General features: G+C 41.3%; 1 protein-coding gene and 1 long non-coding RNA gene across 7 annotated transcripts in view; one reads left to right on the top strand and one right to left on the bottom strand.

The window, feature by feature from the left end:
• The window catches only part of RIN2 (Ras and Rab interactor 2), a 199,257-nt gene that overhangs the window by 151,973 nt on the left and 24,941 nt on the right, over window positions 1–22,343 (top strand). For all 6 annotated transcript variants that reach the window (XM_077282804.1, XM_077282808.1, XM_077282805.1 and 3 more), the window contains 3 exons: window positions 2,061–2,172; window positions 8,319–8,391; window positions 19,502–19,593. In XM_077282804.1, coding sequence (XP_077138919.1) covers window positions 2,061–2,172; window positions 8,319–8,391; window positions 19,502–19,593 — 277 coding nt within the window. The remainder of the gene's footprint in view (window positions 1–2,060; window positions 2,173–8,318; window positions 8,392–19,501; window positions 19,594–22,343) is intronic.
• The window catches only part of LOC143804573 (uncharacterized), a 71,393-nt gene that overhangs the window by 46,289 nt on the left and 2,761 nt on the right, over window positions 1–22,343 (bottom strand). The window lies entirely within an intron of this gene.

The raw sequence follows: 22,343 nt of genomic DNA, 5'->3' as shown, positions 1-22,343 counted from the left end.
ATACAGTTCATTATGGCCCCATAGATGCTCCATATACAAATATGCCCATATAATGCTCCATACAGTTCATTATGGCTCCATAGATGCTCCATATACAAATACGCCCCATATAATGCTCCATACAGTTCATTATGGTCCCATAGATGCCCCATATAATGCTCCATACAGTTCATTATGGCCCCATAGATGCTCCATATACAAATATGCCCCATATAATGCTCCATACAGTTCATTATGGTCCCATAGATGCCCCATATAATGCTCCATACAGTTCATTATGGCTCCATAGATGCTCCATATACAAATATGCCCCATATAATGCTCCATACAGTTCATTATGGCTCCATAGATGCTCCATATACAAATACGCCCCATATAATGCTCCATACAGTTCATTATGGTCCCATAGATGCTCCATATAAAAATATGCCCCATATAATTCTCCATGCAGTTCATTATGGCCCCATAGACGCTCCATATAACAATGTGCCACATATAATGCTGCTGCAATAAAAAAAAAAAATGACATACTCACCTCTCGTTGCTGCTCCTCAGCGTCCCATCTCTCCGCACTGACTGTTCAAGCAGAGGGCGGCGCGCATACTAATACGTCATCGCGCCCTCTGAAAATCTCGGCTTATACTTGAGTATATACGGTATATGGACATATGAAACCAAAGAGAAAAAGGTAGACTAGTATAGTATGCACAACCACAATCAATATAGAAAATATATATAACACCTTTATTGCACCTCAAAAGATATACACATAAAAACATTTAAAACATGGTACATGAATTAGTACGAAAAAACCACACTCCAAACGATAGAAACTCCTCATAACACCTATAAATATTGTCCTGCATATGCATTGAAAATGAATGGCAATCCATATATATGACAACACCAGCACTATGTATATACCCACTATCCCAGGTATGAAGAGCAAATAGCCCAAGAGGGTGACCCATACATATAGTCCCCTGAAGTAAAGGTGACAATGAAATACATCAACCCTGTGGATACAACCTGTGCATGGATAAGATGGATCCTGAAATGTGCTGCAGAAAAATATGATGCAGAAAAATATGAGGCAGAAGTCCAAAAGTAGCCAGTAAATAGACTCCCTATGAATGAACCGGGGAGACGGGCAGAATAGCCCAGAAATGGAGGAGTGTGGTGGAAGCAGGCCCCACGCGTATCGCTGCCGCAGCAGCTTCGTCAGCGATACGCGTGGGGCCTGCTTCCACCACACGGTATATGGATACACCTAAATGAAATGGGAATGGTTGGTGACCCAGATCGGCTCTCTGAATTTGAAGAATGGGCAAAACAAAAATTGGAACAGGACTCTCAGTTTACACAGAACATTATGTTCAGTGATGAGGCAAACTTTTTGGTTGGGCCATTTATATGGATACACCTAAATAACATGGGAATGGTGACCGTTTTCTTGCGTAGGGTGTCTTGCATTGAAATCTGCTGCAATGACGCGGGTACTGCGTTCACCAGACATCAACACAATTTCTATCTGCTCCTCAAGTGTCAATTGCTGTAAAAAAAGAGAAACTTGTAAATAACTCATGAAAGAATAAAGTTACGTTAAAACCAAGCACACCATTGTTTTTCTTGTGAAATTTCAATAAGTTTGATGTGTCACATGACCCTCTTCCCATTGGAAAAAATAATGTTGGATCCAAAATGGCCGACTTCAACATGTCCGCCATGGAAAAATACAGTTGGATCAAAAATGGCCGACTTCAAAATGTCCGCCATGGTCACCACCCATCTTGAAAAGTTTTCCCCCTCCCATATACTAATGTGCCACAAACAGGAAGTTGATATCACCAACCATTCCCATTTTATTTAGGTGTATCCATATACATGGCCCACCCTGTAGTTGTATTTATCCTAAGAGCTGAAGATCCGATGTCAGGAAGGACAGAGAAAGGAAGTAGAGTAAAAGAATAGTATGCACATCGGTCTCTCAATAATAGTTTTAAGACATCTACAGAATATTCGATGTTTGACATCTTTTCATTTGTAATTGTACATTACAGACCTTTTTGGTGCGGAAATCTTCAGCTCTCCAGAAGAAAGTGATCTCACTTCGGGTTCCAGAAGAGTTTGGGTCTTGGTTCCAAGAATTTGTGATTAGGGAAAGTTCATACAGTAAGTGAAACCTTTAATTTATCCTCCTAATTATCAATTACTAATGGGGTTTTTTTAATCCAAACTTTTCTTTATTTGTTATGCCGCATGTTTTTACGAGTCATCAGTTTTCTACAAATTAGGACAGTGAGAAAAAACATATAAACCTATGAAATATTTAATCTGTGTCATAACATAACATAAAAACTGAAACTGGTTGATTTTCTAAAAACTTTTAGTATCACAAATGCAGCGTTTAAAGGGAACCTGTCACACCATTGTGCCTCACTAACCTGCCGCCATTGCCGTATAAGCCATGTGCTGTGCTTTTCTAACATATCTCTGTAAAGCTAAACGTTCCAGTATATATGGATGAAACAACTCTTACTCATTAGTCACCTTCTATGTAAATCCCTGGCTATTAGTAGTGTGAGTGGCACAGGATATTGTCTCAGTAACCCTCCTCCTAGTAGTTACACCCATCACAATTTATGGATTGCCCTGATGTTATGCCACTCTCCGAGGACATCCATTGCCTGAGCGTTGACATCTCTACGGGCAAGCTTCATTTTCTATCTTCACGTGTTGTGGAAGCCGTACACCCAGCTTCATTTTCTGTCCAGCTTCAATGCTCTTACCTGGGGAGCTGGCTGTTACCGCGCAAGGCCGGGATTTCCTCAAAGAGCGGCATCAGTTGGGGAGTCCAGTCCATCAATCTGTGGCGGCTGTCAGTACCGGGTAGAGGAGCATGACTGAGCCAATATACAGTGCCATCCATTTACATAGAAAACACTTAATAGTGTTTTTTAACTGTTATACTCGGACGTTTAGCGTTACAGAAACATGTTGGGGATGCACATTACATTACTTATTCGGCAATGGGTGTGGTATATTGGGGCAAAATGATCCAAGAGGTTCCCTTGAAATGCTGGAGACTTGTATATGACAAGTTATAAGGCATAAAATAAGACCATAGTAGATTTTTGCGCCATGGTTGAGGCAGGGTTCTCTGCTTTCTTCACCAAACATGTAACACACAGTTAAAAGTACATAACTAAGTAATACACACAAGAAATGATAAAAAGGAGTTGCTCACAATGTGTGTTAGTCTGCTGTTAAAAATCTGCTTCAGCTGAAAACATTCCTTTATGATCTGTTCCATTTTCTGCTGGGGAATGATTCAGGAGGAGAGGCTTGACATAGGGGCATGGTTTGATCTGTGCTGTACTGCAGATTAGGCATTGGGGGGAGGATCCTGGTGCAGCCAGTTGTCTCATAGTCAAACACAGAATAATGCGGAGGAGATGGGAGGCATGGCTGATCTTCTGGTACATATAGGGACCATACAGCCATGTACTGGTAAGAACATTGGTGCCATTGCTTTTAGTGGCACCATATTTGATATGTACAATAAGGCACAATTGCATTAATGGAGTCTTCAAAGCAGAACCATGTTTTGAGATTCCTTTTCATGTAAAGAGTGAATCTGAACAGTTATATAATGGGTATATTAAAGGGAATTTATAACCAGGTTTTTGCTACCCCATCTGAGGGCAGCATACTGTAGGGACAGAGACCTTGATTCCAGCGATGTTTCAGTTAATTAGCTGAGTGTTGCAGGTTTGATACAATCACTGTTTTATCTGCAGCAGATCTAGCACTGCTCTAAATGCTGAGCTGTGTATAACCCCGCCCTCACCACTGATTGGTAGATTTCTGTGTAGCTGCCAATCAGTGGTGGGGGTGGGATTATGCAGAGCTCATGAATATAGAGGACTACCTGGCAGTAGGTTTACTAGTCCTTTAGTGATAATGTCCTGCTGACAAAACAGTGATTTTATCAACACTGCAAAAAGCAACCCAATAAGTGACAGATTGCTGTAATCAGGGTCTCTGTCTCTACATTATGCTGCTCTCAGAATAGATAGTAAAACCTGGTGACAGATTTCCTTTAATGAAAGCTGTTGCCATCGCGTCCTGGTAATTAGTATCCCAAATCGCTAACTTTTACAGCTTTTCTCTCCTAATGTGTAAGTATCGTGTTTTGTGCCTTTGACCCTGAATGTGCAGCAGAGAATACTATGCATATGTGAACGTAGTATTAATAGTTTTCTTACTAAGCCTTGCTGGCACAGGTTGGGTGTGGTTTTCACTGTCTGGCATCTTTTTCTGTCTGACTCTTTATGCCGAGAGCAGTTGTTCCGCCTCCGAGCATGCCTCAGATGAGATTTGCTCTGATGTGTCTTTTAGGTTTTGTCCAAACACAATTAAATGTTGAACAGTCATCAGCGAATGTCTAAACCTGGCATAGTAAACCCGTGATTCTTAGGTTTACGTGCCCCGGCTAGAGTAATGTATGGACAGTGTAAAATAACAATGGTGCCTACACACTGATGTACTGTAGTTTGCATTGTACCTATCTGACTGACACTGTGAGATCATATAAGGTTTTGTTTTCCGTCAACATAAAGCAGCTTCAATACTTTTGTACAACCCATGGATTATGCAAGCGATATGTAATATTTGTCAGCTTAAAGGGGTTGTCCGGACCAAATCGATAAGTCTGCAGTCACTCTGTGTGTCACTCTGTGTGACTGCAGACTTATGATTCCCCCCACTGCGCACACACTGTACGCTGCAGGGATTCGCTGGATTCTGAGCCGGGACCGGAGGATATGTATGAGTTATTCTTGATACCAGACTGCTCCCAAAAGCTTTTGTCTCACTGTGCATGCAGATACAATGACACCTGCCTGCTGCCATTCCTCAGCAAGCTCTGCACAATTGATAACTTCTCATTAGTAGACAGTTCTTGCACTTGCTGTACTTTCTTTGCACTTTGAAGCCTTCTTCACAGTAAATTAAACCTCCCTCTTTGAAGTCGTTGATGATCTGATAATCTTACAAGCAGCAATGTCCTTGCCTGTAAAGTCCTTTTGATGCAAAGCTCTGATGACTGCATGTATTTCCTTAGAGGTAACATGGTTAACAAAGAAGATAATGATTTCTATCACCAGCCCCCTTGTAAAGCAACCAGTCTGCTCCTATAAATTAATCAGCATGACAGAGTGATATCTGCTGCCTTGTACTTGTTAACACTTTCCCCTGAACTAACAAGAAGATCGCTGAAATTATATAAGCAGGTAATTTAGTAGCTGGCCTGAAAGTCAGTGGAAATGGGATTTTTGTGATTACCGTAATTTAATTTTTATAGCAAGGAATGACTGCAATTTTTTGCATGTCATGTGATCACTCTTCATAACAATCTAGAGTTAAAGAAGTCCTGCCATGCACTTTTTTCCTAAACATGGTATGTAGCTGTAGTGATCATGTTAATATACATACACATATACACATGTTTAAGGGAAAAAGGTTAATGGGAAGGCTTCTTTAATGTAATTTGTCACTACAAAAACCACAGCAACAAATTTTGTGAAAACCAAAACTTGGGCCCCAACTTTTATAAAGGCCCATTTCTCACAGGATGACACAAATTATAAAGGGACAAAATGATTGTTAAAAAGGGTTGGTTACTCGGTTTTAATTTGATAAATTGCCCATAGTGGTGAAAAACATAGACAAAACCCAGGTATGTACTGGAACCGTGTTGTCCAGCTGGGGAATGTAACGTGAGCATTGCAGCCACTCATTGGCTATAGCAGTATTATTCCAGAGATGGACCTAGAACACTGTCTCTTCCAGATCAGTGTCAGTGCTGTAGCCAGTCAGTTTCCACTGACTGGTTGAAGCGAGGAGTGTGGAGGTAGAGTTGGGGTCCGTTAGGTGAATATCTTCTTTTTGATTTTCAGACCCCCATGGGCTCTAATATGATAATTCCCCATACCTCATGCATATTGTCATCAGGCAATCCGTGCTAACACAGAGTGATGGGCTGCCATCAGCAATGATTTGTAGGCTGCATAAATAATCCTTTCATCAGACAAATATGTTGACATGCGTACAAAGTCGAATTATCGCGAACGAGTATTCTTTTTTTAAATCAAATCACTTTTATTGAAAAACTCCAAATACAGACTTTCTGTCATTCAAATAAAATGAATTACATAATTCCATAGTATAAAACATAGACAAAGTATCACAACTTCAGCACCCTAGCACACCCTAAACCCAAATCCCAACATTCCAGAGAAGACCACTTTCATTTTCAGAGAAGTTACAAAATAACAGAGTATAAAATTAATCAAAGGTAGAGAAAGAGGACTAACAATTAAGGGATAGCATCGGAAATAGTCTATCTCTAATTAGAAGATTTGTTTGCAGCCCTGCAGTATCCAGCCACTTATATAGCACCATTAATTCCCCAGCGCTTTACAGACATTATCATTGCTGTCCCCATTAGTATCCACTATTCCACAGCGCTTTACAGACATTATTATCGCTGTCCCCATTAGTATCCACTATTCCACAGCGCTTTACATCGCTGTCCCCATTAGTATCCACTATTGCAAGAGCTTTACAGACATTATCATCGCTGTCCCCATTAATATCCACTATTCCCAGCGCTTTACAGACATTATCATCCCTGTCCCCATTAATATCCACTATTCCCAGAGCTTTACAGACATTATCATCGCTGTCCCCATTAGTATCCGCTATTCCACAGCGCTATACAGACATCATCGCTGTCCCCATTAGTATCCGCTATTCCACAGCGTTTTACAGACATTATCATCGCTGTCCCCATTAGTATCCACTATTTCCCAGCGCTTTACAGTCATTATCATCGCTGTGCCCATTAGTATCCGCTATTCCACAGCGCTTTACAGACATTATCATCGCTGTCCCCATTAGTATCCACTATTTCCCAGCGCTTTACAGTCATTATCATCGCTGTGCCCATTAGTATCCGCTATTCCACAGCGTTTTACAGACATTATCATCGCTGTCCCCATTAGTATCCACTATTTCCCAGCGCTTTACAGTCATTATCATCGCTGTGCCCATTAGTATGCGCTATTCCACAGCGCTTTACAGTCATTATCATCGCTGTGCCCATTAGTATCCGCTATTCCTCAGCGCTTTACAGACATTATCATCGCTGTTCTCATTAGTATCCTCTATTCCACAGCGCTTTACAGTCATTATCATCGCTGTGCCCATTAGTATCCGCTATTCCTCAGCGCTTTACAGACATTATCATCGCTGTCCCCATTAGTATCCACTATTCCACAGCGCTTTACAGGCATTATTGGCACTGTCTCGTTACTATCTAGATTCCCTATCAGTATGTCTTTGGAGTGTGGGAGGAAACCTGAGAACTTGTAGGAAACCCACGGAGAACATACAAACTCATTGTAGATGTTGTCCTTGGTGGGATTGAACGGTGGACCCCAGCACTGTAAAGCCATAGTGCTAACCACTGAGCCACCGTGCTGCCCCATATCTTTTCACATTTGCAAGTAGACACTTTCCATGGTAGAGATTAAACCCTTTGTATGACCTGTAGATGCAGTACTGTGTATTATCGGATGATGTTGTATGCTAAGATCCATCAGACTCGATTGAGCTGAGAGAGCATGGAGCGAGCATTCTTATGCATAAATATATTTGATTATTTTTTTCTTTTTACATCTATTTTTGTTATGATCTGGATTGAGTTTTTTTTGCCATTGAAATTAATGAAGAAATAGGATAGAGTGGTTTCCACACAACAAGAGAACGGAAAAAATTTAGATGTCTAAATGCAAATTTCCTAACCTCCCATGTGCTAATATGGCACATCTGTCTGCCGTGGCCAAACCAGTAAACATCCTTTGTGAAGTGGCCCCAATACTACTGCAGACCTCTGCCAGCACCACTTTGTATGGACTCAGTCAGACTGAATTGAGGATCATGTGAGCCCTTTGTTTTGTTTTCTAACTTCTTCATTGTGCAACTCTGATCTGTTTTGACCCATTTTTCAAGGATGAGTGAATGTTCCAGGAATGAGGAAAAGGGACATAAATTCCGGGCTCCTTATATTTAGCAGAATTACTCTGTTGGCAAAGAAATGCGCGCTGCACAGTTGTTTTCAATTAAGAGAACACTGCTTTGTTTGATAGTTGCAAAACATTACTGCTTACTCTCTGCGGAAAAACACCAGGATCTGATTTAACCTCATCTTGTTTGTGGTCTTATATGGTGTCCATTATCTTTTGTCTCCCCAGCTTTTTCCTTGGAAGGATCTGGAATCAGCTTTGCGGATGTTTTTAGGCTTGTCGCTTTTTACTGCATCAGCAGGTAAGAAACATTTGAGTCTACCTATGGTATATTCAGACACCCACATACATGGCAAACAAGTCCATTTTGTCTCATTTATTGTAATACTAGATGGTGGCCCAATTCTTACGCATCGGGTATTCTAGAATATGTATGACAGAACTTGTTCAGTAAACGTAGCATATAGCACAGCCCACATAGCATATAGCACAGCCCATGTACCATATAACACAGCCCACGTAGCATATAGCACAGCCACGTAGCATATAACAGCCCACGTAGCATATCGCACAGCCACGTAGTATACAACACAGCCCACGTAGCATATAGCACAGCCACGTAGTATATAACACAGCCATATAGCACAGCCACGTAGCATATAACAGCCCACATAGTATATAGCACAGTCCACGTAGTATACAACACAGCCCACGTAGCATATAGCACAGCCACGTAGTATATAACACAGCCATATAGCACAGCCACGTAGCATATAACAGCCCACATAGTATATAGCACAGTCCACGTAGTATATAGCACAGTCCATGTAGTATATAGCACAATCCACGTAGTATATAGTACAGTCCACGTAGTATATAGCACAGTCACGTAGTATATAGCACAATCCACGTAGTATATAGCACAGTGCATATAGTGTATAGCACAGCCACGTAGTATATAGCTGCCACGTAGTATATAGCACAGCCACGGAGTATATAACACAGCCCACGTAGTATATAGCACAGCCCACGAAGTATATAGCACAGCCCACGCAGTATATAGCAGTGTGGGCACCATATCCCTGTTAAAAAAAAAAATAATTAAAATAAAAAATAGTTATATACTCGCCTTACGGCGGCCCCCGGATCCAGCCCAGGAGTTAGTGACGCTCTCGCCAGGTCCGTTCTCGGTGATGCTTTGCTGCAATAACCTGTGATGACGTGGCAGTCTTGCGTGATCCTACGTCATCTGGGGTCATTTCGCAAAGCATTACTGGGAACGGAGCTGCCGAGAGCATCGCGAGGATGGGGAAGCCTTCGGGGGCCGCCGGAAGGTAAGAATAGCATGATTTTTTTTTTTTTTTTTAATTATTTTTAACATTATATCTTTTTACTATTGATGCTGCATAGGCAGCATGAATAGTAAAGCCTGTCGCTGATTGGTCGCGGCCGGCCTGGCGCGAATAGTAAAGCCTGTCGCTGATTGGTCGCGGCCGGCCTGGCGCGACCAATCAGCGACGCAGGATTTCCGTTACAAACAGATGTAAATGGACCTTAGACATTTATTTATATATATATATATATATATATATATATATATATATATATATATATATATATATATATATATATATATATATATATATAGAAGACAGCTACTTTTCATTTTGAAGACAATACACTTAGTATTTCTAATCTAAAAGGATGGAAAGGAGGACTACTCTGTAAGATAAGTTATGGAGGACTTGATCCGTTCTTGTAGTACAAGGGTGGCCATGCGTTTAAATGGCGGCCATGTAATACCACAGATCCCCTCTACAGGCCACTGCAGTGGAAATGTGTGCCTGCCTGCAACTTCCTCCATTGAAATCATCTGTTGTCAACAAGTCTCTTGTTGGAGAGCCCCGTTGGGAGTGTTTTGTGCATGTTCTATGTATTATACAGCACTAGATTTCTCATTTAGCTTTAGCATTAATTTTACTAATATCTGAGAAAAATACACATAGTTCAATGCAAAAATATGGCCAAAGTGTTCACATTTTACCCGAGAGCCCACATCCAACTTTAGGCCCAATTTCCTTCTCTGAATAAGCCCAGTAAATTTTATATAACTACCCATTTCATGATCATGACATAAAGTTCTATTGTTTAAATCTGATTTTTTTTTGGTGTTACAAAATTAAAAAAAAAATAATTGCCAATTGTTTGTTTTTTTTAGATCACAATTTTTGTTAGAAAAAAAAAACACACTTGTAAACTTGCGCTTTTCACAGTGCCTGCTGGGACTTTTTTAGACTTCCTGTCTTTTCAGAAATAGCTTTCAGCAAGCTCATCATCAGAGGCGAGATTACAATGACCGGTAACACCTGTCACACGATGCACCAATCGCAACATGCAATTTCACAGTTGACCCCCAGAGGCCAGTGTGAAAATTGCAAGATTTCTCATTTTTATTTTTAATGCAGATTGTGATATGAAAAACAATTTCCAAAAAATATTTGAAAAATATATATTTAGCACAAGAACCTAATTTAAATAATAGTTCATTTTCTGATAACTTCTCTTTAAAGCATACAGTGTTAGGCTGCATTATAATCATTCAAAATGAGGATTGGTGGGTGGAAAGAGGTGGCATGGCCCAGGGGGGTGTGTGACACCTCAGTTTCAGCAAAAGATGGTCGACACACTCCTTCCTCCTGGTGGTCACAAAAGTCACTAGTCACTAAGATATAGGATCTACAACAAGACCAGCCCTCCTGAAGATATAACCCGGAAGAACTGAGATTCATCTGTGTGAAGGAAAGGGGTGGGTGGAATGGCTGTCAATCAAACAAGTTATCTAAAGTGTATGACCAGCCTAAGCCAAGCTTTTACACCATTTCACACCTCCATCTTAATTTAATGCTTGATAGCCTAGCAAATACAGTATATTTCATATTTTGTATTTTTTTTTTTAAAAAAACTTTTTTAAAGTGTTTGTAATGAGACTCAGCACTCCTGTTCTGCCCCTCCCTCCAAACTGATTGCCAGAGATGAGAAATGAAAGCAGTCAGTTCATCACACTCAGATCTGCTGTGCTCCAGCACCTGTCATCACATTGTACTGAGGAGAGCAGACTGGTGGTGAATTCATGTCTGCAGCCTGTTCTGAGCTATTGTGGGGGCTTATAATTGGTCAGCATCAGAAAGAGGGAGAAGTACACGCCCCCAGTGAAATCTCTCTGGTAACGCCCACTTAGTCTTTAAAAAAATTAACTGTTTAGATGACAGTTAATTTGATTGCCAATATCTCCACAATGGAGAGGTGAAATAAAATAAATAACATTGTATTTTGCTCTGCAGCGCCTATTACAGCCTGTGACAAGTTCAACTTGAAAAATCAGTAGTTGGATGCTCCATGGGTCCTGTGTGGGTATTTGTGCTTTGTGTTTCCAAGAGCAGTCAGCAGAACTGGGGAGGAATCTGTGTATGAATGGTCTCCTAGCTGTGATGTAACCTCAAAGATAGAAAAAGAACAATGTAGTAAAGTGCTAGTGCCATTTGTTATCTAGTGTGAAAAGTTCCCTCACTATCGGGTAATAGGACCATAAAGGCCGCAGTATTTAATGGCTCAGTTAGAGCTTATTTTGATGAATTGGCTGTTTATTGTGATGTTTGCCCAGTGCTCCATTTGATATCTGCTGTTTATGTTATTGTTCATTCTTAGTAAGTTTATGTGCTGTGATAACAATCTGAGGCTTATACTGTAAAGTAAAAGCTTTATTATGAGCTTGGACTGGAATCTGCTGTTCAGGAATGGCTGCGATGAGCACACGTGGTCGGCCGCAAGAGGATAATGCTGGTCTGGGCTGTAGACCAAGGAAAGATGTAATAATATCAGCTCCTATGAAAGGAAGTGACATGGGGTCATCTGCCCCCGATGCTCCCTTGTGTTCATTAGGCCGAGACGGCTAATGACGGGTTCGTGCCATCAGAGGTGGAAATGTGATCCAAGTTTCCACCTCACAAGGGACTTTTCCTGCACCCAGGAAGCTCGGTCATGGCGCGTAGCATTCCGACGGAACAATGAATCACGCTGTGAACTCACTGCACCTTGTATTACAAACCTTCTTTTTTTCATTCATACATATAACATTTTTTTTCTTTCAATGCATTAATAATAAGGCTACGTTCCCATGATGAGTTTTTTTTTTACTCTGCTTTTTTTTTATTTTTTAAAAAGGTAACCTATTTTACTTAACCCCTTCATGACCCCAGCTTTTTTCGATTTTGCGTTTTCGTTTTTTGCCCCCCTCCTTCCCAGAGCCATAACTTTTTTAGTTTTCCGTCAGTATGGCCATGTGAGGGCTTATTTTTTGCGGGACGAGTTATTCTTTTGAATTACATCATTGGTTTTAGCATGTCGTGTACTAGAAAACGGGAAAAAAATTCCAAGTGCTGTGAAATTGCAAAAAAACTGCAATCCCACACTTGTTTTTTGTTTGGCTTTTTTGCTAGGTTCACTAAATGCTAAAACTGACCTGCTATCATCATTCTCCAGGTCATTACGAGTTCATAGATACCAAAAATGCAAACATGTCTAGGTTATTTTTTATCTAAGTGGTAAAACAAATTCCAAACTAAAAAAAAAATTTGCGCAATTTTCCGATACCCGTAGCTTCTCCATTTTTCGTGATCTGGGTTTGGGTGAGGGCTTATGTTTTGCGTGCTGAGTTAGCCTTTTGAATGATGCCATTTTGGGGCAGATACGTTCATTTGATCGCCCGTGAATGCATTTTAATGCAATGTCGCGCGACCAATAATTCTGGTGTATCTAATTTTTTGCTTGCTACGCCGATTAGCGATCAGGTTAATCTTTTTTCAATTGATAGATCGGGTGATTCTGAACGCGGCGATACCAAATATGTGTAGGTTTATTTTTGAATGGGGCAAAAGGGGGGTGATTTAAACTTTTATATTTTTTTTCATATTTTTTAAAACATTTTTTTTTTTACTTTTGCCATGCTTCAATAGCCTCCATGGGAGGCTAGAAGCTGGCATAGCCTGATCGGCTCTGCTACATAGGAGCGATGCTCATATTGCCCCTATGTAGCTGAGTTACAGGCTTGCTATGAGTGCCGACCACAGGGTGGCGCTCACAGCAAGCCGGCATCAGCAACCATAGAGGTCTTCAATAGACCTCTGGTTGTCATGCCGACACATCGCTGACCCCCGATCACGTGACGGGGGTCAGCGATGCGCTTATTTCTGGCCCAATGGCCGGAAGAGCTAGTTAAATGCCGCTGTCAGTGTTTGGTAGCGGCATTTAACTAGTTAATAGTGGCGGGTGGATCGCGATTCCACCCTCCGCTATTGCGGGCACATGTCGGCTGTACAAAACAGCTGACATGTCCCGGCTTTGATGCGGGCTCACCACCGGAGCCCACTTCAAAGCAGGGGATATGACCTCGGACATACTATCCCGTCCAAGGTCAGAAAAGGGTTAATGATTGCTGAAAATCTGTAACATCAAAAGCTCATTGTGAGAACGTAGCCTAAGAATTTAAAGGAATCTATCACTAGGTTTTTTCCACCCAATTAAAGAGCAGCATGTTGTAGAGGCAGAGACCCTGATTCCAGTGATGCGTCACTTAGTGGACTGGTTACTGTAGTTTTGATAAAATCACTGTTTTATAAACAGATTATATCACGAGAGGACTAGTAAACCTGTTGCCAAGCAGTCCTACATATTCATGAGCTCAGTATAACATCCACTCTCTCACCACTGATTGGCTGCTTTCTGTGCACATTGTGCATAGGAAGAAAGCTGCCAATCAGTGGTGTGGGCGGGGTTACACAGAGCTCAGTATTCAGAGTTCTGCTAGATCTGCAGCAGATAAAACACTGATTTAATAAAATTTGCAGGAAGCAGCCCAGTAATGCTGCTTTCACACTAGCGTCGGCACAGGGCCGTCGCTATGCGTCGGCCCGACGTGCCGACGCGCGTTGTGAAAATAATGCCCGACGTGGGCAGCGGAAGCAGTCTCACAACGCTTCCGCTGCCCCATTGTAAGGTCCGGGGAGGAGGGGGCGGAGTTCCGGCTGCGCATGCGCGGTTAAAAATGGCGGGCACGACGCTCAAAAAAAGTTACATGAAACTTTTTTTGTGCCGACGGTCCGCCAAAACACGACACAACCGTTGCGACGTGTGGCCATACGTCGCAATGCGTCGCTAATGTTAGTCTAGGGGAAAAAACTCATCTTGCAGACAACTTTGCAGGATGCGATTTTTCTCCTAAACGATGCATTGCGAGGTACAGCCAACAACGCTAGTGTGAAAGTAGCCTAAGTGACAGACAACTGGAATCAAGGCCTCTCACCCTACATCATGGGACTCTCAGATTTTCATTTTATCTTAAATTTTACTTCATTTCATTTCATCTTTTAGATTTCCTAGGGTTTGATTGATCACTTAAACTGTATATATTGCTATACTTAAAGGGGTTGTCCACTACCTAGACAAAGTAAAATAATATACCTCCTGCACTGGATTCACTTCAGGAATGTTGACGCCAGGTTTGCATTGTTATGCCAAGTGAGCCCTGCAGCCAATCATCATCCACTATTGGGCTACTGCGCTCTCCCCTATTCCTCTTGTCTGGCATTCATTTGTGGAAAGTAAGAGTGCCGCAGCCCAAAAGAGGCCATAGATTGGTTGATGGGGACAAACGTGGCATGACAATATCATGCAAGCCCTGGAAGACCCAGCGCCAACATTGCTGACCTCAAGTCTGTGGCAGGAGCACAAAGATGGCAGCAGTGAGTGCCATCAGGGAGCTCTGGGTTTTTTGACATAACATTGACGCTTTGCGATTCTGTTTTGGGGGAGTTGGGCCTCTAGCTAGAAATTAGACAATTAGAAAAACCTTCTTAAAGACGACCTTTCACCAATTTTTTTCATGTTGAACTGTACATACAATATAATAGTGGCTGCAGAGCAGAATAAAACATCAAAGTTTTTGGCCCTTAATTGAGTTAATTTTCAGTAAATCCAAGTGGGTGTTGCTAAATAATTTTCACATGGTGCCGCCGGTATTGCTTTTCCATTTTTGATTCTTAAAGGTACCTTCACACTAAACAACTTTACAACGAGAACAACAACGATCCGTGACGTTGCAGCGTCCTGGATAGCGATCTCGTTGTGTTTGACACGCAGCAGCGATCTGGATCCCACTGTGATATCGCTGGTTGGAGCTAGAAGTCCAGAACTTTATTTGGTCGTCAGGTCGGTGTGTATCGTCGTGTTTGACAGCAAAAGCAACGATGTCAGCAATGTTAAACATGGAGCTAACGACCTGTGAGAACGATAAGTGAGTCGCCGTTACGTCACAGGATCACTCCTGCATCGTTCTGGAGCTGCAGTGTTTGACGTCTCTACAGCGACCTAAACAGCGACACTGCAGCGATCGGCTCGTTGTCTATATCGCTGCAGCGTCGCTGAGTGTGACGGTACCTTAACATAAGCGGGCAACAACAAAGCAGAAAAATAACAATAGTTTAGGATTTTCAGAGTGTGAGATGTATAATGACAGACAGCCCTGATCTCCTGGTCTAACCTCCTGCATGACTAAAAAGCACAGATGACTCACAATTTTCAGATAGGGTTCCGGTGCAGGAAGGGGCAGCATAGCTGAGTTTAGGAGTGTCACATTAGAAACACTTTTATCAGTTGATTTGAGCACAACGTCTGTGCACAACGTGTTGTGATTTATCTCTGGTAAGGCAGAGTGGGGAGAGGGGCAGTACAGCAGAGCTGCCAATGCTATGAGAGGAGAGCTAATAGAACGATTTGTAATGTGACATTGCTAAACTCAGCTGTGCTGTACCATCTGTGTGCTCTAACCTCCCAGCAATTCCTAATCATGCAGGAGGTTAGACCAGATCAGAACTGTGTCCTTACATCTCACACTGTGAGAAACCTAAACTATTGTGAGGGCATGTTGTTTTTCTGATGTGTCTGCCTGCTTATGTTTGAGCAACTCATACAGGGAAAAGTATATTCGTAGAGGCTACAACATCAATGTCTCTTGTGTCCTCCATATGTAACATGCAATGGTTGCTGATATCTCTCTACGGTGCGGAATATAACGGAGATATTTATCAGGATCAGATCATTGTTATCCTAAATATCCCCAGCAGTATGAAGAGTTCCTCTTTGTGACCAAGTTCCCTGACACTAAGATGTGACCTCAGAAACTCTTCATTCATGCACATTTGTTCCAACCTCTTGGACTGCTTCCAGGCTCCTCTATACAATAATGTTTTTGGACGGCACATCCTAAGTAACCTCAAATAAACTTTTCGTTTCATGCTGTGTATAAGCAGGACTTGGTACTGTAGGTAGAAAAAGCATTTTGGAAGCACGCAGCGCTTGCTCCGTCTTACTTGACCTCAGTGTTTATTGAGAAATGACATAATGCAGCCATGAAGCTTTACTGAAATGTATATGCGTGCCAATAACTGAGGGATAAGGCGCTTATAAACTTATTATCGCACATCGTTATTTAGTATACATAAAACTACTAAGTTCCACATGTTGTCTTAGGTTGGATGATATATTTTATATTTTAAACATCTCCTATGTGCAGCCATGCATAAACCTGTGCAATCTACTCTCCATGTGCAAAGACCGCTAAAAGGCTAAGTTCACTCTATGGGTGCAAAATCTCCATGCAAATAAATCTTGATTTTTTTTCCCCATTTTTAAAGTGATTGCCATCATGGTTTTAATAAAGAAGTCATTCTTGGAAAGCGTTACTGGAAGTATTTCAGTGGAAGTTTTAATTAAACTGCTGAGTGTCGCGTTAGTCACGGATTTATTGCGGTTTTGCTATGGATTTCTGTCTTAATTGAATGTGGACACTGGAGCATTGAAGTCCACTGTATCGTGATGTTATATTATTTTTCTAGGGATATCTGATTCTGTATAAGAAGCCCACCAATTCACTGAAAATGCTGGTATTTTCAAGCAGATTTTACAGTAGTTTTTGCAGTTTGGTTATGGTTCGCTTCTTGCTCCTCATTTGTTGCTGTGTTGTATTCAAGTAGCAAAAACGTTTCCTCTGGAAATAGAAATTTTCCTAAATAACAAGTATTTACAACTGAATTCCCATAGCCGTAATAATGATCTATCCAGATCTGTATCGAAAGCTCTTTGACAGCTACAGTGGCATGTTAAAGTTTGGGCACCCCTGGTCAAAATGACTGGTATTGTGAACAGTTTAGCAAGTTGAAGATGAAATGATCTCTAAAAGGCCTAAAGTTAATCATGACATGTGTGCTCAGATAACTTACCAAGGTTTCAGACCTTAATGAGACTGTTAGGGTTATGGCTTGTTCACTTTCATCATTAGGAAAGGACAGGTGATTAAATTTTCCCAGCTTCATAAAAACCCAGCCTCCTCTAACCTTCTGCCAAAAAACAGCAGCTGTGGGTTCTTCTAAGTAGCTGCCTAGCACTCTGAAAATGAAAATGATGGAGGCCCACAAAGCAGAAGAAGGCTATAAGAAGATGGCAAAGCGTTTTTAAGTTTCTCTTTACTCAGTTTGAAATGTAAATTAAGAAATGGCAGCTAACAGGAACAGTGGAGGTCAAGATAAGGTCTGGAAGACTAAGCAAAATTTCAATGAGAGCTGCTCATATGATTGCTAGAGAGGCAAATCACAACCCCCGCTTGACTGCAAAAGACTTTCAAAAAGATTTAGTTCTACTTCATTGTTCTACTGTTCAGAGACACCTGCACAAATATGGCCTTTGTGGAAGAGTCATCAGAAGAAATCCTCTCCTGTGTCCTCATCATAAAATTCAGCATCAGAAGTATGAAAAAGAACATCTAAACAAGCTTGATGCATTTTGGAAGTAAGTCCTGTGGACCGATGAGGCTAAAATAGTACTGTTTGGCCACAATGATCAAAAGTATATGTGGAGAAAAAAGTGCACAAAATATCAGGAAAAGAACATCTTGCCAACCATTAAGCATTGGGGTGGATCAATCATGCTTTGGAGTTGTGTTTCAGCCAATGGCACGGGGAACATTTAATGGGTAGAGGGAAGAATAGATTCAATGAAATTCCAACAAATTCTTGATACTAACATAACACCATCAGTAAAAAAGCTGAAATTGAAAAGAGGATGGCTTCTACAAATGGATAATGATTCTAAACACACCTCAAAATGCACATTAGTCTACCTCAAAAGGCGCAAGCTGGAGGTTTTACAATGGCCCTCACAGTCCCCTGATATGAACATCATTGAAAATCTGTGTCTATACCTCAAAATAGCAGTGCATGCAACACAACCCCGGAATCTCACAAAACTGGAAGAAGTTTCCAGGGAAGAATGGCTAAAAATCCCTCAAACAAGAATTGAAAGATTCCTGGCTGGCTACAAAAAGTGTATACAAGCTGCGATACTTGCAAAATAGAAAACTAACTTTTGCATTGGCCAAATTTCTTTATTATAGTTTTTAAATTGTAAAAGATGATTTTTTTGTTGTTGCCTAAAATACCAAGGAAATGAGTCATTTTTTAACTTTAGGTCTTTTGGAGATCATTTCATCTTCAACTTGCTTAACTGTTCACAATAACAGTAATTTTGACCAGGGGTGCCCAAACTTTTATATGCCACTGTATGTACAATTTTGACGATGTTCACACAATGCATAATTATGGTGCAACATTTGTATGCACTTTGGTGACATTTAGTCAAGGGGGCAGGCATTCTCTGGGCGCTGTTGGCCAATATGTGGGCACACGTATAGCCTTATGTAGGTGCTTGTTGGCTCTATGTTACAGTTTTATGACTTTACCTGGTTCTGTGCCTGTGTACTACACAACAATGCATGGCAGTATGTGCACGCAATGGGTGTTCTTCGTATATTCTGCATGTTGTACAGATATTTCCTTTTTTATTTATGTTGCATGTGGACAACTTTGCAAGCTTTAAAAAAGAAAAATAGAATGGGTTTTTGCGATACTCTGTCATGAATGTTTGGACCATAGGTATCTACGGTATTTGTGGCCACCGAGAACTTGTGATGTGTTTTGCAGCCTGTTACGGCTTTAGCCGACATGTCACAGTATTGTATGACATTTTTTTTTGTGAGAAATTAGAGCCCTTAACCAAATTTAGGAAACACTGATCAGCATTGTATGTACATTGCACACTGCTGGTCCTATTTTCTTTCTCAAAAATGTTAAACACCAAAACTGCACTAGTGTGAACCTCATTCATGCCCATCTATTGGGCCCATCTACTAAATACCTATTCACATGTGTAAACTGTATAAACACATGATCAGTAAAGTGGCTGTATGAAACAAAAGCTCAAAATATATGTAGTAATGCTCCATTTTACTTGTCTTTACCCCCCAGGGATGTCCTTCCCTTTACTTTGAAGTTGCCTCACGCCATTGCCAAAGCCAAATCAGATGCTGAACTTGAAGATATTTCTCAACTGGGGATCGGTGAGTGAATTTATTCATTATTATTCCCCACTGTAAGGTCCCATGCTGTACGGAGCTGTACGAGGACACTCATGGGGATGCACATGACTCAAGGCAGGACGTGATGGAGACACGAGGCGTTTTTGCCAACTCCTTAGTTCTGCTGCACAGTACCTATGCCATGTGTATGAGACCTAAGCTTAGGGCGCATTTACACTGCGTGATTTCTGTGATCGAGTTTTCTGATAATCGCCCAGTGTCTTGTAGGCTGCCAATCACTCAGCGAACAAGCAAAAACATGGCTGCCAAGAGAAATTACTTTTAAAGTTTGCTATAGAATCCTCGTTCCCGCGTTCTAAGCGGCACATACCCATGTGTAAATAGGATGTGCTATTGTGATCTATCTGCGCACATGAGAAGGCATCCGGCCTATTAAACGGCCACTGATTGGCTTCTATGTAGCCAATTGGCCGGTTGAGCAGCATAAAAACAAGCCCTTAGACCTGGGTACCTAAGCAAACAAATCACATCTACAAGTCGGTCAATGTTTAACTATGAATTTCTTACAATGGTTTTCCAATTAAAACAAGTTATCACCTAATGTTAAAACTAAGATATTTTGAATAACGGCACTTTCTGTAACTCTTATAGATGTGAAAGCAGAGAGTCTAGTATATGGGTGACCAAATCTCCATCAGTCCCCTGCCTCAGCTAGCAGGGCGTGGGTCAGGACAGACCCAGTCCACCAGACTTTTATCCCTTTCAGCGTTCACCTCTAACTGTATTATTGTAACTTTTCGGTTAATGCTAAGTATGAAGCTTACCCCGGCACAGCGCCATACATTGTGTGTGTACCTGGCCGTGCAGCTCACTTCAAAAGCCAAGCTAAACCAAATTCACACTATTATTTTCTCATAGCTGAACATTTTAGATCTGTGTGGTTCCTCCATTTTTCATTAGTTTGTTGTCCATATGTCCATTTTTTCCATCTGTATGTTATCTGTTTTTCTTTCATGCTTCTAGCAATCAGTGTTATTGCACTCACCATTCCCTTGAATAGGCGGCGCTGAACAGCACCCATCAGTGCACTTTCTTGAGTGATCGGTGGAAGTCTCAGGACATCAAACCTCACCAATTTGTAAAATGTGTAATAAGGCAGAACACTGTAATAAATAAACTATATTATTTATTATTATTAGGGGCCTTCAGCTTGACTTCAAGCCATGGCGACTTGATGAATGAACGCTGTGTAGGAAGATCAATCTTGTGTAAGACTAGACAGGTCCACCATAGAAGTGAGTGGTGGGTTCCAGAAACATTGTAGCACGGAGAGCTATGCAGTTTTTACTTCCTTCACTAATAATTTGTAGTTTCTTTTCTGTAACTGGAACTATATCCATACTGAAGCTAACTTTAGAAACTTACAAAAAGCAGATTTTCTGACAACCTACTTGGCCTGCATGTGATAAACATTTGAGTGCTCTCGTCTTTCCTCTTCTACATCAGTCTTGGGCCTCCTACAAGTAGGCCAGACATATGTTTGATTTCTTAGCAGAGTTTCCTGTTACTCATGGTTATAATCTATGAAAGCACACAGCATGTTTTTTTTTCTTTCTGACCACGCACTATACTAAATTCCTAGTCTTGCAATCCACACGCATGCAGCTGTGTGTTTACAGGCACAGAGAGAGGGGGGAAAAGCAGCTGATGATCTGGGCTGAGGCTGGAAAAAACAGGAGCTTTCAGCTTTCTTTTGCCTTGCCTGCCCTGCAAAGTACTTTTCTCTGTTCCTTTCCAGGACGATACGCTTGTCCTGAAATGTTACTTAGGCCGGGGTCACATTAGCGTATAGCATCGGATGCGATGTGCTAATGACACTCGGCTCAACCTCTGCCGAAAGCTGTCATCCAAGATGGCATCCAAGTGCAGTCTGATGTTTTGATCGCCCCATTGATTTGAATGGGTGTGTGCCATGTGACATACGCTGCCAATCTTAGCATGCTGTGATGTTTTACTCATCCCAAATCGGCATGAGAAATTCGCAGATCTTCTCTGCCTCATTGAATAACACTGGTCAGAGTGCAATGCAAGATTTTCTCTCATTGCACTCCTCCGTATTATACATCAATGTGAGTGAGCCTTAATAAAAGCTGTTCTTGGTCTGGTATGTATGCATTCACTCTATAGTAATAGTCCCTGGCATATGTAATTTGTAGATTGTGCTAATGTGATGTGCGTGCAATCTAAGGTATTATGATCACTAGTGTATTAGCGCTCCCTACAAACTCCTGGATGTACACAGGCATAATCCAGCACCCATAGTATGTGCAGGCATATAGAAGTGCAGATGTGCCATGCTTTATCAGAGTCCAGCATTACAGAGGTATTCTCTAATAGAACCATTGATTCTAGAGAAGAATATCTCCTTAAGGCCCCGTTCACACGTCAATGTCTTCAATACGTGTGGCGACAGTATTCACACATACCGCAGACACTTACAGTGCCTTGCGAAAGTATTCGGCCCCCTGGAACTTTTCAACCTTTTCCTACATATCATGCTTCAAACAAAGATACCAAATGTAAATTTTTGGTGAACAATCAATAACAAGTGGAACACAATTGTGAAGCTGAATGAAATTTTAAATTTTTGTGGAAAATCAAAAACTGAAAAGTGTGGCGTGCAATATTATTCAGCCTCTTTACTTTCAGTGCAGCAAACTCACTCCAGAAGTTAATTGTGGATCTCGGAATGATCCAATGTTGTCCTAAAT

The sequence above is a fragment of the Ranitomeya variabilis genome, chromosome 2 (genome assembly GCF_051348905.1).
Source record: "Ranitomeya variabilis isolate aRanVar5 chromosome 2, aRanVar5.hap1, whole genome shotgun sequence".
Classification (NCBI taxonomy): Eukaryota; Metazoa; Chordata; class Amphibia; order Anura; family Dendrobatidae; genus Ranitomeya; species Ranitomeya variabilis.
Note: the sequence above shows the minus strand (reverse complement) of the source record. Positions and strands in the feature narration are given on the sequence as shown.